Source organism: Mesoplodon densirostris, chromosome 2 (genome assembly GCF_025265405.1).
Source record: "Mesoplodon densirostris isolate mMesDen1 chromosome 2, mMesDen1 primary haplotype, whole genome shotgun sequence".
In the NCBI taxonomy this organism is placed as follows: Eukaryota; Metazoa; Chordata; class Mammalia; order Artiodactyla; family Ziphiidae; genus Mesoplodon; species Mesoplodon densirostris.
In genome coordinates, this window is record NC_082662.1 from 54,699,625 (window position 1) to 54,718,860 (window position 19,236).

Below are 19,236 nucleotides of genomic sequence, written 5' to 3' on the forward strand. Positions count from 1 at the left end.
ATTTATTTAAATAAACATTAGATTTATTTAAAAATGACAGTAATGGAGGTATAACAGATTGAGCTGAATTATTACCAACTCTAGGAAAATCTTTGAGGAAAAAAAATTTTAATATTCCTAAAATAATATATTCCCCTGATATTTACTGCTTTTTCTTACAGTTGAGGGTTCTATTTGATCAAGTTCCTATAAATCTAGATTTTATTATATTTGTTTTAGCAAAATAGATCAGTAATTTAGACAAAAAGAAAATAAATGTTGCCTGTAGTCCCAAATGACACTTAGTGGCATTAACTGATCATATGTAAACACTGTAACAGGCTAGGAAAATGTTTCTGATTTCATGTGGACCACAAAAAGCTGAAATTACTGCACGTTTTCTACCTTGATGATTGAAACCACATATAAAAGCACATATAATGGAGAAAGTAGTGGAGCAAATGTTAAATGGGATTGTTTAGGGTGATAAGAGAGGGAGTGTGAGTAATTTTCGTTTTCTTTTCTGGCCTCCACAGAATTTTCTATTACATGGTTATGGTTACTTCAGTAAGTAAAATAGTAGTAATAAGTATGAATTTCTAAGACTGACCACTGAGTTTCCTTTTCAGCAGAGTCAGCACAGCACACACAGCAGCCTTCATCCTTCCCTTGCTCCTGTTATCACCAGCCTGCAAAACCTGGTCGGCACAAAAAGAGCTTTGGATCCTTCCCCAAAAAACTCAGGTATTACTTGAGACACACCCTCAGCAAAACGATCCTGTTACCCAATTTAAAAAAATTTTTTTTAATTTTTATTGGAGTATAGTTGATTTACAATATTGTGTTAGTTTCAGGTGTACAGCAAAAATATTTTTAAATCTTTGAACATGGCCACATAAGCCCCAAGCTTTCTGAAAGGCCTGTTCTAAAGGAAGGAAAGCCATAGAGATTCATTTTTCGAATGTGCCTTTAACTTTACACATGAAAAAGAGAAAAGCGGAAATCTAAAGTACTTCATAAAGTAAAACCATTTCCAGAGAGAAAATTTTAAAATTACAGGTCCCTCGAGGAAGGTCAGAAGTGCATATCCCATCATGGGTGGGGTGGGGAAGGCATCTTTTTAAGCCTTTCCTTGGGCAAGGTTATCTTTGAGGTGGAAAAATGTTCAGTGAAACAAAAATGGCTCACCCTCCAAGCCATTTAATCACCATATTCCAGGCAGCGGCTGCTACAGGCCATCAGCTTTTGTCAGACCAAATGATTATGGCCACATCTATCTCAAACAGAGAGGACTTGTTTAAAATAGAGGATATAGCCCCTGATTGATAGTCACCAGTTTGAATTTTGAGAAAGGGTATAATGCCTGCTTGCCTCAGTATTCCCTCCTGAAAGACCTAGAAAATGATACCATTTTCATGGGACAATATTATATCCTAAATATATTGTCTCTTACTTTTAAAAAGTTAATTTGTTGTTTCTTCATAGGCACAGATGTGGGACTAAGGACCATTGAGATAATCAGGGTAAGTCAGTTATTTTGCTTTTTTTCTAATTTGTGTTACATAATATGTACATCTTTCCCTCAATACAATATATTGTATTGTTAGTGTGTTCTTTTAAGTTACTGAAGGCAGTATATGGTCTATGTAACACGAGCAGTCTTAGGAAAATATAGTAAAGCACATACATGACCACTGTGAACTTCTTGGTGCACCACATTCACTTCATTTTGTGCACTGTGTTTAAGTTTTAAAAAACAAAAATTGGTATCATATTAGACATACTCTTGTAGCTTGTCTTTTTTACTTTAAAGCATGGACTTTTAGCCATGTGAATATTTTTTGACAGCAGATGGTATGATTTTTGTCAGTTACATAGTATTCCATTGTATGAATGTGCTATAATTTTTCTTAACCAATGTCCTCTTATTAAACAATTAGCATATTTCTCAACTTTCGCCATCTTTTATAACAAAATGTCTTTGTATTTTCTTTTTGGCTCATATCATGGGTGATTTCTTTAGGATTAATTCTTAGAAATGAAATTGTTGAGTCAAAATCCACACTTGTTTAAAGGCTTTTTATATATAATGCCAAATTGCCCCTCTGAGAAGATTGTGTAAAATGCATTTCAGTTCATAAAGTTGTCAAATCCTGATTTTCAGACTCCTGATAATTCTGTGCGATTTTTCAGACTCCTGTGTGATATCCAGAATATTGGCAAGCAGTCTTATTTTGCTTATTCTTACCATTAAATTTGGGATTCAAGCAATAGTGAAAAACATTATGACCTTGTTGTAATCATGGATCAACTTCAATAAAGTGATATCCAGCTTAACTTAGTTCTCTGGACTCAATTATAGTTGTGTTTAAAGACACTCTACCATTTATTAGCTCTATGACCTTTGTCAAGTTACTTAACCTCCATTTGCTTATCTGTAGATTGGGGGTGATAACCCTTACATCACAAGGTAAATCTTGTTGTGTGGATTAAGTTGCATACAGTATACTTAGCATAGTACCTAGTTCATCATGAATGTCCAGGAATTCATTATTATTAACTACAGCTTTGACTAAATCTGCCTTATTTGTTCCCAGTGTCTTTCCACCAGAGTGGCAACTCAAATGTTCCTCGTATGGGGAAGTTAAATGTACCAACATGTGCATAATTATGGATAAATTAAGGAAACATCACAATGGATTTGAACAAAGCCAAATTATTCCATAAATTTCTCCTCATTCCAAGATTTATAACATATCATTTTATGTTTCCTTAGTCATTTCAGCTGCTTGTTTTCACAGGCTTTTATAAAAAGGCCTGCTCCTACCCACCCTGTTCTCCCACATACAGTCCGAGCAGAAACTTTATAATGAAACACATCTTGCCATTTGCATGTAGGGTTTTACTATTGATGCATTCAGAAAATAGAAGCTAGACAGAAACACTTTGGAAAACAGAATATTAAAGTTGTTGTCATTTTGTTCTTTTTCCTTTGTCCAACTTTATCGAGGTCAAATTGAAACTCACTAACCTGTGTATGTTTTTAAGTGATCAGGTAAAACTGCAGAAGCCTTGCAAGCCTGTAGGTCCCTTTTCTGCAACCACTCCCCTAACATTTATGTCATTGTTGTCGTATGTTTACATCTACATAAATTGAGAACCCCACCAGACAACGGTATCATCTTGGCTATAAACTGTCCTGCATATTTGAAAAAACTTAACAAGAAATTGATCACATTTTACTGGTTCTTTGCATGTTGAGTAACTTAGGGGTTTTTCCCAGCCCTGGTGAATGTTATGCTGTGTAGACTCTGAAGAATGCTGGTGTTTATGTTTTAGCAGGCATCCACCCAGTTAGACTCAGACCGCAAGTTATGTCACCTTTTGTAAGTGGTGGTTCAAAACTCAGTTCAGTTCCCGAGTGTGGGTCTGTCCCTCATATGCGTGGCTTAGACTGAACCTGAGAATTCTGTGGATTCACTCACAGAGGGACAGGATCCCCCTCTCTGACTCTCTCTACTCTAGTTTTCTTCCTTCATTCTCCAGCCATCAGGGCTCCTTTTCCTGGTTCCTCTGACCAGAAAGATGGGAGTTAACATCAAAGTTTTAGCAGTTTGCCCCACCTTGACAGCTCCTTGACTGGGTCTTGTCTTCAGGACAAAGCTGCCAGGAAAACAACTGGGAAATACACCCTCTGCTGTCGTTTCTCCAAGTTTTGGGTCTCCACCACAATTTCTTTGAGTTTCTTTACTTTTCAGAAGTCTCAGGTAGTTGTACTTTAAATTTTGACAAGAGGTCTTCATTTTCATCAGTAGGAGAAGGATACTATAGAGTGTGTACGCCACCATGCTGAAACTGGAACTTGTCATTTATTCTTTTAGTGATTTTTAAAATGTTAACCCTGGGATATAAATGTGGGGGAAACCTGCACAAAGGCCAGAATCTCTTCACCAGGGTTGGAGTGAACAAAACTGCCTCATCTCATAATCTCAGAGAACATTTTCGGTCACATGTTACTTCTCTCTCCAAACTCTGTACTCACTACAGTGGGTGTCTTCAAAGATCCTTTGTTCTAGCATAGTCCTGCAGCTCTTCCAGAGCCAAGTGTGTTTGTTCACACCCAGAAGAGCATGAGATGTGCAGTAATTGAATTGTAAACACCATATGAGGACATACTTGCCAAGTCGCATCAAAATTGGCCACTAAACTGAGCAGTAGCATAGGGTTGTTTTTCTTTGTTTGTTTTTACTCCTCCTGTTGCCTTTTCCTGAGCCCTTTCTGTGGGCCAGGACTGCACTATATCACCTCATTTAATCCTCAGATCGACACTGTGAGGTAGGTGATTTTCTTCCCACTTTATGCGTAGGGATGGAAACTCTAAGAGGTTAAGGAACTTCTTTAGCACCCCCAGCGAATTAAGTACTCCAGCTAATTAAGAGCTGAAACACTGGTCTTTCTGACTTCAAAGGCGCTATGGTTAACTCCTAGGTTACCCTAGCCTCCTGCATCATGGAGGAATTTTATTCAACAGCTATCTGGGGACAGTCAGGTTGTGCTCTTTGTTAAACATATAAATAAGCCTTGTTTTCCTTCGTTTTTTAGGAGCTCAACGATGCCCTTGGAATCAGTATTGCTGGAGGAAAAGGAAGTCCCTTAGGAGATATCCCAATATTTATTGCCATGATTCAGGCCAGCGGTGTGGCCGCACGTACACAGAAGCTTAAAGTAAACAAAGGGGATGGTGAAGTGCTCTCAGCATGTGATGTGGTGGGTGGGAGAGGCCAAGGCAGCTAGGGACACTGTGTTTAAAACTGGAATTCCAGCAGCTATCAGAGACCCACACTGAGGGCAAAATGCATTAGAGAAAGTTTATACCTGAAATTCATTATGTCCCTTAACATATAAAAATAGTATCATTTGTGTCAAAGCTTCTCAGTGAAAGAAGAAATTGCAGCTCATTTGCAAAGCCTCCCATATCATTTTTAGCACCTCATTCCACCCAAAATTGATTTTCACCTGAGAGATTTGACCTTGGACTCTTCCTTCCACCAAAAGAATCAACATCCTTATGAATTTTTCCCCCATCGCTCCTTAATCTTAACTTAGGTAGAAAAAATAAAGCAGAAAACATTTGGCTTCCTCAATAGAGCTTTATTGAACAGGTAATTTGTACACCCCACTATTACTGGCAAATGGATGTATGCAACATTACCATTACCAAGGTACAAAGGTGGCCTGCCGGGCCTTTTAATAATCAAATCTGACCCCTTTCTTGTTTCTCTGATTGGTCTGTATTTGGGGAAAACCATAAAAATTCCTCATGCTTCTGGAACATGCATACACAATAGAGACACAGAATCTTCACAATAGCCACAAATGGGAAATATGACTTACAAAGAATTTTAAGCATTCTTCTCAAATTTAATTTTTCTTAATGATAGTGATTTTTCTCCCACTTTTGTACCTTCAGGTTGGAGATCGGATTGTCAGCATTAATGGGCAACCTTTGGATGGGCTGTCTCACGCGGATGTGGTTAATCTGCTGAAGAACGCCTACGGGCGCATTATCCTGCAGGTATTGCGATCAATGGAACTCGCAGCTGCGAGAGGCAGATAAGTGGTGTGCAAAAAAGATTGAGCGTCACTGGCAGGAGGCATCACTGCCCAGCAGGGTGCCTGCCGATGTGAATTATGAAGGTTGAAAGCAAGAAATTATTATTTGTATTCAGAAATTCTTTAATGCCACCCATACAGGCAGTGAACCTGATTATATGAAAGCATAACAAGGGGAGAAAAATTACCCTTTGCTTCACATGATAAATCAACAAGGCTTTTAGCTTCTGGTGTTCTTTTGCAAATCAAAGTTTGCAAGGAATAGAAAATGATTTCTTTTCTTATGCCCCAAAACTGTGTCTGAACTGCCCAAGTGCTGTTTCTTCCACTCCTTTTAAAGGAAGGGAAAAGTAACAATGCTCTTTCTCCTGTAGCATAAATGATTGCCAACACTGCTAAATGCTCACCACATAGTAGTCATCAACTAAGGCAGACAATCATATTTCAGCTGTGGTCCCCAAGAGTATTGTCCAGAGGCACAGGGAAATATACCAGGAAGTAAAAACGAGGTGTGCTGTTAATCACCCCTCCTTCGATTTTAGCACTTTGAATATCTCTGAGATTGATATCGTGTAGTGAGTGAGAGGCAGCGTACTGGCAGCCAGTTTTGTTAATAAGTTCCTCCCAAAATGTATGATTATAATCACCATACTTCTGTAGGGTTAGTATTAAATGGTTTATAGGTAAAAAGAATAAAATCCACCATTTTGTATCTCAGAGAGAGGGCAAGCCAGCCCCTCTAATCATTCTAGCCTTTAAATAATCAGTTCGAATTGAAAAAACATAACTTTGGGGAGGACCAATTTGTGGTGCTCAACTCTCACATCTCAAATGTCTTAAGTCCAAAGTGCCAAAACAGACATTTAAGAAAAAGTCAATGGCTTTCAGTACATAGGAAGGGAATCGTAAAGTACTGCCAGTGGTTTCAAGGGAGTTTATGTGATAGGCAACATGTTATTCAATGATCTGGGTCCCCAAGTTTCTGTTGAACACAAACAGGAACGCTGTGTGGACTGGCTGTAGAGTCGACTTCCTTTGTCCTCATCCTAATGGGTTACCTCTCGTACCACCTTCCACTGCTCCGTCATCCTCAGAACCTGCAAATCCTTGGGTTTTTTTGTTTGCAGCCCTTGCTCTTCCTTCGAGTTATGCTGACCCCTAGAGGCCGTACAAGTGCAACTCTTCAATCTCAGAGCTGTGGCCCATTAGTTATACAGAATTTTACCAGGAAGTTATCAAATGATAACTATGTCAAGAAAAAAAAAGTGTTTCCCTTAGAAGAATCTAGTATTATTAACATTTTTATATACCAGTATAATTTGTTCAGCTCCACCTTCTTCACAAAGAAATGAGAAGACATGGTGTAAAAGTGTAACATTATGTAAAATACTTTAAGTGGAAATGAACTCATGCTCTCCCATGAAGAATTAACCCTTCATTCAGCCAAATACTTTTGAAGGGATTCCTTATTTTTCCTATTTCTGCATTTTAAGAAAATGACTTTTGGTTTCAGAATGTTCTCTTGTGTTAATCACAGTAGTTGGTGATGTTATTTTGTAACAGGTGCTGTTAAAAACTTAATGGAATCCTTTGGGATTTTGACAGTTGTGATCTACACAACTCTGGGTATGGAGCACATGTGCTCTCAAAGGCTTTAAACACAGAACTCAGGGAATTCTTACGCCCTGCAACAGACGCCTTTCAGTTGCATAGTCGTATTCACTTTAATTAAAACAATGTGCATGGAATGGTACCAGCAATACAATTATCACAGCTGACTTGTCAGTAGGTAATCATTTTTATTATCAGGTGAGCCAGCCCATTGTCAGAATAGTAGAGAAGGTCAGATAGTTGTGTCTGATGATGTGGAAAAGACTTATTGTCGGTGCATATGGGAAGCGGTCAGCAAGTGCTGATGGCACAGGGAAGATTAGGTCTGGGTCAGTGGACTGGAGGGTGCAGAAGGGGAAGAGAGTGGAGGAGACAACTTCTAGAAGCTTCTCCCCATAGTTTAAATTGCTATTGCTAGGTATAGTAAGGAAGTAGATATTTCTGCCCTTAAAGTCTGATGGTTTCTTACTGTCAATTATAGATTGGTCAGTGGGGATTGATTTGGGTATAGGGGTCATTTCAAATGTTCTCAACTATATTTGCTTCTGTAGTCTGATAGTTTGCCTGGTTTAGTTCTTTTGTCTATGAACTACCATAAAACCTTTTTTTGGACAAAATCAGGTAACCCAGACTCTCTTCTAGAAAATTTTGTTTTTACCTCTTTCGTTGACAATATAGAAGATAAAAAGAGCACATCAGGAATTTTTGTCACTAAATGAACTTGTGGGGTTTGTTCTGGATCCAAACATTTTAGAATGTAGAATGTGGATGGAGGCAGCACTAACTAAACCAGGGAATATAGGAAGGGCATGTTGGGAGAGAATTGTATTTTGAGGCATCCAGGTGGAGATATCCAGCAGGCAGAGGAAATGGGCTGCCAATACTCGGGGAGACTTCAGTGCTGGAAACAAGATAAATAAAGCCATCTGAGATTTCTTGGGGTCGACATCCCCACTGCCTGGCCCATTATACTTCATAGATATTGGTTGAATAAATGAATGTAAACAGTGGAGACAAAGAGGATCAAGGCTTGGAGTCAGCAGCAACTATGGAGAGCAGGAGAAGAGAGTCTGAAGTCAGGGAGATTAACTAAGGGTCTGTCTACAAAGTAGTTTGGAGGTCCTTGGGGACACCCTCCAGAACACAAAAAACCTGATGTAAGAGGGCCCAACTGCTGGTTAGGAGAGAGAGATGTGTCATGTTCAAGATAATATAGAGAAAATAGTGACTTCTCTTGTGCGCCCTCTTTTGAAAATGGAAGAGAAAAAATAAGACACAGGATTAATTCAGGAGGTCCAGTATCCAACAACCAGGAGTTTAAAAAAGAAAAGCAGAAAAATAGAAAAGAAATGAAATAAATTTAACTTAAGGCCCATTAATCACTGAGCAAAATAAATAAAAGAAGAATAATACCTGTATACTACATTCTAAAACTTTCAAAGAGAAAAGTATAAGCTACTTACAAAAGAACAAGAGATTCAAATATCACCTGACTCTTTTTCAGCAATATATTTCTGAGAAAATTACTTTAGGATATACTCCAACAAAAGAGGAAACTAAGAGAGAGGGAAGCAGGTGGATCCAACGCTAAGGAACATGGAAGTCCCAGTACAACTGTGCAGCAGGCAGAGAGAACAACTTGTCCAAATCGGAGCAGGAGAAGAGGGCTCTAAGAGAAATGCCTCTGAATTAGAGGAACAAAAGAGGAACAGATAAATTACTTGTACGTTTAACTGAATTGGAGGTTTAAGATCCAATTAAGTTGGAAAATTTGGGGCTGAATTAGTGATAAGTATATACAAATTAAACAAAATAAGATCATTATTGACCTTGAGGACAATAAACTTATACCAAAAAAAGAGAGAGAGAGAAATGTAATCCTAGTATAGTAGTTGGCTCAGCATGAATAACATTTATATAAACATAAGTCATGATAAAACTGATAGAACAAAACATTGTGATGCATGAAATATTAGTAGCATGAGAGTTTGAGATGTGTTCATGGAGAGGAAAATATAAGAGAGTTAAATCTTTAAAGTTGAAATAAGAGTTTCGGAAATCATTAAAACTACAAAGGTTTAAGTATATCTAAAGAAACATAAGAAAGAAGTAGAACTTAAAAATATAAAAGTTAAGTGTAAGATTTTGACAAGCTGAATTTTTCATCTGTTGGAATAGGAGTCTATTGATGTCATCAAGATGATAAATTTCAAAATAGTTTTATAAAGCGTATTATTTAGCTTATACGTCTAGAATTAAAAAGAGAAATGTTCAGTGTGTATCTAGGGAATGAGAGTGTTGAATTTTTTTTAACATGTACTGTAATACTTAATTTTTAACCATGTGAACACAAAAGGAAATATACTAGGAAAGTATAATAGAAAACAACCAGGAGTTAAGAATACAGGTACTAGACCCTAAAGGAGAAAAGAATTTTAAGAATAGCACACTTGAGCAGAAGCAAGGAGAACTACAACCCTGCAGCCTGTGGGACAAGAACTATATTCACAGAAAGATATACAAGATGAAAAGGCAGAGGGGCTATGTACCAGATGAAGGAACAACATAAAACCCCAGAAAAACAACTAAATGAAGTGGAGATAGGCAACCTTCCAGAAAAAGAATTCAGAATAATGATGGTGAAGATGATCCAGGACCTCGGAAAAAGAATGGAGGCAAAGATCAAGAAGATGCAAGAAATGTTTAACAGACACCTAGAAGAATTAAAGAACAAACAAACAGAGATGAACAATACAATAACTGAAATGAAAAATACACTAGAAGGAATCAATAGCAGAACAACTGAGGCAGAATGGATAAGTGACCTGGAAGACAGAATGGTGGAATTCACTGCTGTGGAACAGAATAAAGAAAAAAGAATGAAAAGAAATGAAGACAGTCTAAGAGACCTCTGGGACAACATTAAATGCAACAACATTCACATTATAGGGGTCCCAGAAGGAGAAGAGAGAGAGAAAGGACCTGAGAAAATATTTGAAGAGATTATAGTCGAAAACTTCCCTAACATGGGAAACGAAATAGCCACCCAAGTCCAGCAAGCACAGTGAATCCCATACAGGATAAACCCAAGGAGAAACACGCCAAGATAAATAGTAATCAAATTGGCAAAAATTAAAGACAAAGAAAAATTATTGAAAGCAGCAAGGGAAAAATGACAAATAACATACAAGGGAACTCCCATAAGGTTAACAGCTGATTTCTCAGCAGAAACTCTAAAAACCAGAAGGAAGTGGCATGATATACTTAAAGTGATGAAAGGGAAGAACCTACAACCAAGATTACTCTACCTGGCACGGATCTTATTCAGATTCAATGGAGAAATCAAAAGCTTTACAGACAAGCAAAAGCTAAGAGAATTCAGCACCACCAAACCACCTTTACAACAAATGCTAAAGGAACTTTTCTAAGTGGGAAGCACAAGAGAAGAAAAGGACCTACAAAAACAAACCCAAAACAATTTTAAAAATGGTCATAGGAACATACATATCAATAATTACCTTAAACATGAATGGATTAAATGCTCTAACCAAAAGACACAAGCTCGCTGAGTGGATACAAAAATAAGACCCTATATATGCTGTCTACAAGAGACCCACTTCAGACCTAGGGACACAAACAGACTGAAAGTGAGGGGTTCGAAAAAGATATTCCATGCAAATGGAAATCAAAAGAAAGCTGGAGTAGCAATACTCATGTCAGATAAAATAGACCTTAAAATAAAGAATGTTACAAGGGACAAGGAAGGACAGTACATAATGATCAAGGGATCAATCCAAGAAGAAGATATAACAATTATAAATGTATATGCACCCAACATAGGAGCACCTCAATACATAAGGCAACTGCTAACAGCTATAAAAGAGGAAACCGACAGTAACACAATAATAGTGGGTGACTTTAACCACCTCACTTACACCAATGGACAAATCATCCAAAATAAGAATAAATAAGGAAACAAGCTTTAAGTGACACAATAGACCAGATAGATTTAATTGATATTTATAGGACATTCCATCCAAAAACAGCAGATTACACTTTCTTCTCAAGTGCGCATGGGACATTCTCCAGGATAGATCACATCTTGGGTCACAAATCAAGCCTCAGTAAATTTAAGAAAATTGAAATCATATCAAGCATCTTTTCTGACCACAATGCTATGAGATTAGAAATCAATTATGGGGAAAAAATCGTAAAAAACACAAACACATGGAGGCTAAACAATACGTTACTAAATAACCAAGAGATCACTGAAGAAATCAAAGAGGAAATCAAAAAATACCTAGAGACAAATGACAATGAAAACACAACGATCCAAAACCTATGGGTTGCAGCAAAAGCAGTTTTAAGAGGGAAGTTTATAGCTATACAAGCCTACCTCAAGAAACAAGAAAAATCTCAAATAAACAATCTAATATTACACCTAAAGGAACCAGAAAAAGAAGAACAAACAAAAACCCAAAGTTAGCAGAAGGAAAGAAATCATAAAGATGAGAGCAGAAATAAATAGAAACAAAAAAAACAATAGCAAAGATCAATAAAACTAAAAGCTGGTTCTTTGAGAAGATAAAATTGATAAACCATTAGCCAGACTCATCATGAAAAAGAGGGAGAAGACTCAAATCAATAAAATTAGAAATGAAAGAGGAGAAGTTACAACAGACACCGCAGAAATACAAAACATCCTAAGAGACTACTACAAGCAACTCTATGCCAATAAAATGCACAACATGGAAGAAATGGACAAAATCTTAGAAAGGTATAACCTTCCAAGACTGAACCAGGAAAAAATAGAAACTATGAACAGATGAATCACAAGTAATGAAATTGAAACTGTGATTAAAAATCTTCCAACAAAAGTCCAGGACCAGATGGCCTCACAGGTGAATTCTATCAAACATTTAGAGAAGAGCTAACACCCATCTTTCTCAAACTCTTCCAAAAAATTTCAGAGGAAGGAATACTCTCAAACTCATTCTATGAGGCCACCATCACCCTGATACCAAAACCAGACAAAGATACTTCAAAAAAAGAAAATTACAGACCAGTATCACTCATGAATATAGATGCAAAAATCCTCAACAAAATACGAGCAAACAGAATCCAACAACACATTAAAAGGATCATACACCATGATCAAGTGGGATTTATCCCAGGGATGCTAGGATTCTTCAATATATGCAAATCAGTCAATGATACACCATATTAACAAATTGAAGAAGAAAAACCATATGATCATCTCGATAGATGCAGAAAAAGCTTTTGACAAAATTCAACACCCATTTATGGGTAAAAACTCTCCAGAAAGTGGGCATAGAGGGAACCTACCTCAATATCGTAAAGGCCATATACAACAAACCCACAGCCAACATCATTCTCAATGGTGAAAACTGAAAGCATTTCCTCTAAGATCAGGAACAAGACAAGGATGCCCACTCTCACCACTATTATTCAAAATAGTTTTGGAAGTCCTAGCCACGGCAGTCAGAGAAGAAAAAGAAATAAAAGGAATCCAAATTGGAAAAGAAGAAGTCAAACTGTCACTGTTTGCAGATGACATAATACTATACATAGAGAATCCTAAAGATGCTACCAGAAAACTACTAGAGCTAATCAATGAATTTGGTAAAGTTGCAGGATACTAAAGCACAGAAATCTCTTGCATTCCTATACACTAATGATGAAAAATCTGAAAGAGAAATTAAGGAAACACTCCCATTTACCACTGCAACAAAAAGAATAAAATACCTAGGAATAAACCTACCTAGGGAGACAAAAGACCTGTATGCAGAAAACTATAAGACACTAATGAAAGAAATTAAAGATGATACCAACAGATGGAGAGATATACCATGTTCTTGGATTGGAAGAATCAGTACTGTGAAAATGACTATACTACCCAAAGCAGTCTACAGATTCAATGCAATCCCAGTGAAATTACCAGTGGCATTTTTTACAGAACTAGAACAAAAAATCTTAAAATTTGTAATGAGACACAAAACACCCCGAATAGCCAAAGCAGTCTTGAGGGAAAAAAACGGAGCTGGAGGAATCAGACTCCCTGACTTCAGACTATACTACAAAGCTACAGTATCAAGTATCAAGACAATATTGTACTGGCACAAAAACAGAAACATAGATCAATGGAACAAGATAGAAAACCCAGAGATAAACCCATACACCTATGGTCAACTCATCTATGACAAAGGAGGCAAGGGTATACAGTGGAGAAAAGACAGTCTCTTCAGTAAGTGGTGCTGGGAAAACTGGACAGCTACATGTAAAAGAATGAAATTAGAACACTCCCTAACACCATACACAAAAATAAACTCAAAATGGATTAAAAACCAAAATGTAAGGCCAGACACTATTAAACTCTTAGAGGAAAACATAGGAAGAACACTCTTTGACATAAATCACAGCAAGATCTTTTTTGATCCACTTCCTAGAGTAATGGAAATAAAAATAAACAAATGGGACCTAATGAAACTTCAAAGCTTCTGCACAGCAAAGGAAACCATAAACAAGATGAAATGACAACCCTCAGAATGGGAGAAGATATTTACAAATGAATCAATGGACAAAGGATTAATCTCAAAATATATAAACAGCTCATGCAGCTCAATATTAAAAAAACAAACAACCCAATCCAAAATGGGCAGAAGACCTAAATAGACATTTCTCCAAAGAAGGCATACAGATGGCCAAGAGGCACATGAAAAGCTGCTCAACATCACTAATTATTAGAGAAATGCAGATCAAAACTACAATGAGGTGTCACCTCACACCAGTTAGAATGAGTACCATCAGAAAATCTACAAACAACTAATGCTGGAGAGGGTGTGGAGAAAAGGGAACCCTCTTGCACTGTTGGTGGGAATGTAAATTGATACAGCTACTATGGAGAACAGTATGGAGGTTCCTTAAAAAACTAAAAATAGAACTACCATATGACCCAGCAATCCCACTACTGGGCATATACCCAGAGGAAACCATAATTCAAAAAGACACATGCGGGCTTCCCTGGTGGTGCAGTGGTTGAGAGTCTGCCTGCTGATGCAGGGGACATGGGTTCACGCCCCGGTCTGGGAAGATCCCACATGCTGTGGAGCAGCTGGGCCCATGAGCCATGGCCGCTAGGCCTGTGCGTCCGGAGCCTGTGCTCGGCAACGGGAGAGGCCACAACAGTGAGAGGCCCACATACCACAAAAAAAAAAAAAAAAAAAAAAAAAGACACATGCACCCCAGTGTTCATTGCAGCACTTTTTACAATAGCCAGGTCATGGAAGCAACGTAAATGCCATCGACAGATGAATGGATAAAGAAGATCTGGCACATATATACAATGGAACATTACTTAGCTATAAAAAGGAACGAAATTGGGTCGTTTGTTGAGACGTGGATGGATGTAGAGACTGTCAGACAGAGTGAAGTAAGTCAGAAAGAGGAAAACAAATATAGTATCTTAACACATATATGTGGAACCTAGAAAAATGGTACAGATGAACCAGTTTGCAGGGCAGAAATTGAGACACAGATGTAGAAAACAAACGTATGGACACCAAGGGGGCAAAGCGGCCGGGGGTTGGGGATGGTGGTGGGATGAATTGGGCCATTGGGACTGACATGTATACACTGATGTGTATAAAATGGATGACTAATAAGAGCCTGCTGTATAAAAAAATAAATTAAAAAAAATTTTTAAATAAAAAACAAATTTATAGAAATGTGTAAAAGAACTACCTCAAACCAAACTATATCTAGAAATTAAACAATTGGGGATATTGAAATAATTTTTTAAAAAATAGCACACTTACGAATGAGGCCGAAGTAAATAAAACTGTTGGAAAGTCATACAGCTGGCAGATAAATCGCTGGCAATCTTTGTTTTAAATTATTTTTTTATGTTGACCCTTTTTAAAGTCTTTATTGGACTTTTTACAATATTGCTTCTCTTCTATGTTTTTTGGGGTTTTGGTCTTGGGGGCATGTGGGGTCTTAGCTCCCTGACCGGGGATTGAACCCACACCCCCTGCACCGCCAGGGAAGTCCCCCTAGCAATCTTTAAAAGAATTGATTTCTCTCTTTAAAGTTTGTGGCAAGTCAGTAGAGAACAATGGAGTAGTTGGGAGCAAAGGACATAGATAAAAAGATGGAGATGTTGTTACCTCTGAAAAAGAGGATAAGAAGTTTTTCAGGGGAGTTTGAGTCAGATGGCTTTCCTTCTAGGATGGTCATTTTCTAAGAATGAATAAAGAAAATATTTTGACATTTGAGAGAAATGCTTCTCAAACCTCAACATGTTCCAGAACTATCTGGAGGGCTCGTTGAACAGACAAACTGCTGGGTCCCACCCCCAGAGCTTCTTATTGTGTAGGACTGGGGTGGATCCAGGAATTTCCATTTATAACAAGCTGCCAGGTGGTGCTGATGCTGCTAGTTAGAGAGCAACCTGAGACCCACTGGAGTAGCGCATTCTTTAGGGATAAACAAAGGTTTGCACATGCTGTTCTCTATGCCTGGAATACCTGTCTCACCCCACCTGTATCCCCTCTCTATAAAGGTACATGTGAGTAGTTCTTAACCTTGGTTGCCCAGTAAAATCACTGACTCTAGTATCAGTTCCTGGGTCTCACCCCATGGAATTAATTGGTCTGGGATGTGGCCTGAACACTGGGATATTTTAAAGCTTTCTAGGTGATTTATTATGTAGCCAGGGATAAGAACAGATGATCTGTGAGGGATCATGATGGGTAGAAAGCCAAGTGATGCCAGAAGGAGGGTGATAAGCTTCGGGAAAAGGATCAAGAGCTAAAGATTTGAAAGTTGAAGTGAAGACCTGGGGTAAGTTCTGTAGGACATGAAGGCTTTAGTGTCAGAAAGTTGTGCATCTTGAATCCTTTTAACTCTTAAGTTTCCTGTAGGAAACTGGATCACGGCTTCTTTCTTTCAAGGTTGCCATGAGGGTTAAATGCGGTGTAACATTTAATAAAAATAGTGGATTGAAAATGTTAAGCATTAAATAAGTGATACTTTATTACTCTCATTATAATAACATAGTCTTGAAGTCAGAGGATGCTAAAATTCCTTTTAAAATCCTAGTAGTGTGGTGGTTTTCCAGGTGGCATTTAAGGTGTGTGCCACTAGATGGTGATGTGACTAGGTCACTTTGCTCCTTTTTACTTCACTCCAAACTTAAAACATTTGACACTTCAGACCATTATATTTTGAAAACAGATAACTAAATCAATATATTCTGATGTCACTAGAATCAGTGTCCCTAGATTCTAAATAAAAACTTTAATAAGATATGCTTTCTAGTTCATTAAGTTACACCAAATGCCAGGCATGGGGACAAAGCAAGCTTTTTTTTATTGTTCTGTAATGTGCCCTCATCTTAAGATGCTAACTTTCTCAGGGGTCACCTTAACATGACAGTCTTCCTGTCTGTTTCCAGCATATCTGCACTATGGATTTAGGATGCAGCCTGGGTGTGAGTGCTGAGTTTGTATTTTGTACTACAAGATTTGAGTCCTAACAAATCTAAAGGCTAATCTCATTCCTCTGCAAGACCAGCAAGTCAGGAAAGTTCTAAGCAAGGAGCTCAAGCTTTTTTTTTTTGTGGTATGCGGGCCTCTCACTGCTGCGGCCTCTCCCGTTGCGGAGCACAGTCTCCAGACGCACAGGCTCAGCGGCCATGGCTCACGGGCCCAGCCACTCCGCGGCATGTGGGATCTTCCCGGACCGGGGCACGAACCCGTGTCCCCTGCATCGGCAGGCGGACTCCCAACCACTGCGCCACCAGGGAAGCCCCAAAGAACTTTTTTTTTTTAATTTATTTTTGGCCACGAGGTGCGGCATGCAGGATCTTAGCTCCCTGACCAGGGATCGAACCCATGCCCCCTGCATTGGTAGCGCAGAGTCTTAACCACTGGACGGCCAGGGCAGTCCCGAGCTCAAGCTTTTATGCACTGTAATGTCCTACTTACCTGGAAAATATTTTGACTTCTCAATTCTTCAAAACATAATTCCCCAAACCTATTTTAAGGAAAGGTACTCATCCTAGGGTCCGTGCAATAAAGACCTGTGCTTTATTACTCAATTAGAAAATTTACCAAATACACATGGTTCTATTATAGAACATACAAGTCTGATTGAATTTAGTTTTGCTTTTAACGTAAATTATTAAATGCCACAAGGAGCCAAGGCACGAGAGAGCATATCAGAACAGATACCTTTCCAAGGAGAAGACAAAATTTAAGGAATTAAATATTGAAGGGGAAACACTCTGGGAGGGGGAAATTCATTTGGAGGGGGAAACAGAGTGAGGGGTAGGTGCAGTTGGAGGGGGAAACACAGGAGGAGGGGAAATTCACTTGGAGGGGAAAACACGCTTATTGGTACGTCTTCTTCCAGGGATTCAAAGGTCTCTTGTTCCTTAGGCTTAAAGAATAAGGCTTCTTTCCCATCCTTGTTTTCACAAGTCTCGCCCTGGAGTGGAGTACTTTACTCCTTCCCTTTCATTTCACAAGTCTCCTCCTCCTCAGGGGCAGAGATCTCCTCCTCCTCTTTCTTTGGGTCAGCAGCCTCCATCTGCTCAGGTGGGCACTTATTAAATGTTTGATCATAACAAGGTTGGGGAGATATGAGAAAACAAAGTTCTTTCATTAAGCGTCTGGTGAGTCTAAACTTATGAATCACGTGGCAGCTCAGGAAGCTCTGTTCATTTACTGCATGCGTCCCCATCACCCAGCAGTTCCATATCTAGTTCTCCACCTTAAAGAACCTCTCGGGGGCTTCCCTGGGCTTCCCTGGGCTTCCCTGGGCTTCCCTGGTGGCGCAGTGGTTGAGAGTCCGCCTGCCAATGCAGGGGACACGGGTTCGTGCCCCGGTCCGGGAGGATCCCACATGCCGCGGACCGGCTGGGCCCGTGAGCCATGGCCGCTGAGCCTGCGCGTCCGGAGCCTGTGCTCCGCAACGGGAGAGGCCCCAACAGTGAGAGGCCCGCGTACCGCAAAAAAAAAAAAAAAAAAAAAAAAAAGAACCTCTCGGGATTTCCGTCGCAGTACTGTGTGCGACAATGAGGAGGAATATAGACTTACACAGCTTTTGAACCAGGTTAATGATTTTGAAGGGTGATTGGGAGGCAAGGTGCAACATCTGCTGCCTCCAGGCCCTGGGTATGAGGCATGAGAGGAAGGGCTGCTGATCTGAGTAATGTAATAAAGCCAGACCATAGGCTGTGGATCTCATGAGATGGAGCTGGTCCTAGCCGGGTGGAAGGACTCCAGACACCATGGCTCTTTCAAGTTGCACAGACCTTAGTACCATCACCTCAGGACTTGGAAGGCTGTCTGCCTTCCCCAGGAGTCCCTGTCTGTCCCCTCCCCTCTCCGTTGAGAATGGTGTCCATATCTGCCTCCCCTGTTAGGTAACAGCAATGGCAGGCCTGCTTGTGGCAGAGTGGGGAACACATTTGCTTTCCCTGCGTTTCCTCTGCTCCCACCCATGTCCTCAGAACCTACCACAGAAGTTTGCACCCAGTAGTTCAAAATTTACTTAAAAAAAAAATGACCAAACTTCCCATTAGCCTTTTTGCCTTCCCCCTTCCTCAAACACAGAAATAGACCTCTCCCAGCCTCACCTCCAAGCCTAGTCCCCGGTATTGCTGGACAAAGAGCAGGGCTGAGCCAAGACTCCTAGATCTGTCTCCTCAAACTTGTATCCAACTGAACATGCCCTTCCAAGATCAGATTATCCCCTTTCACAAGTCATACCTAAGAAGGCCAATCAACTCTGAGACCAAGAAGGTTGATGCAAATGCCTTGGGGCTGTAGAGTTATCCTGGGGGTGATGGGTTTGTCTCCTTGCTTCCCTGCAAAAGACCAAACTATCAGTGAAAGTGCTTCACATTTCCCATCCAGCCCTTTGCATTCCACTCCTACAAAACAGGCAGGAGCTCAGGGATCCTAGGTTTTAATATTGTCCGTTATTGAGAGGCCCATCTTATTTCAG

The 19,236-nt window shown here is 39.3% G+C and overlaps 1 protein-coding gene across 3 annotated transcripts in view; it reads left to right on the forward strand.

The window, feature by feature from the left end:
• The window catches only part of PATJ (PATJ crumbs cell polarity complex component), a 380,458-nt gene that overhangs the window by 347,183 nt on the left and 14,039 nt on the right, over positions 1-19,236 (forward strand). For all 3 annotated transcript variants that reach the window (XM_060089886.1, XM_060089883.1, XM_060089884.1), the window contains exons 39-42: positions 612-723; positions 1,465-1,502; positions 4,582-4,704; positions 5,450-5,554. In XM_060089886.1, coding sequence (XP_059945869.1) covers positions 612-723; positions 1,465-1,502; positions 4,582-4,704; positions 5,450-5,554 — 378 coding nt within the window. The remainder of the gene's footprint in view (positions 1-611; positions 724-1,464; positions 1,503-4,581; positions 4,705-5,449; positions 5,555-19,236) is intronic.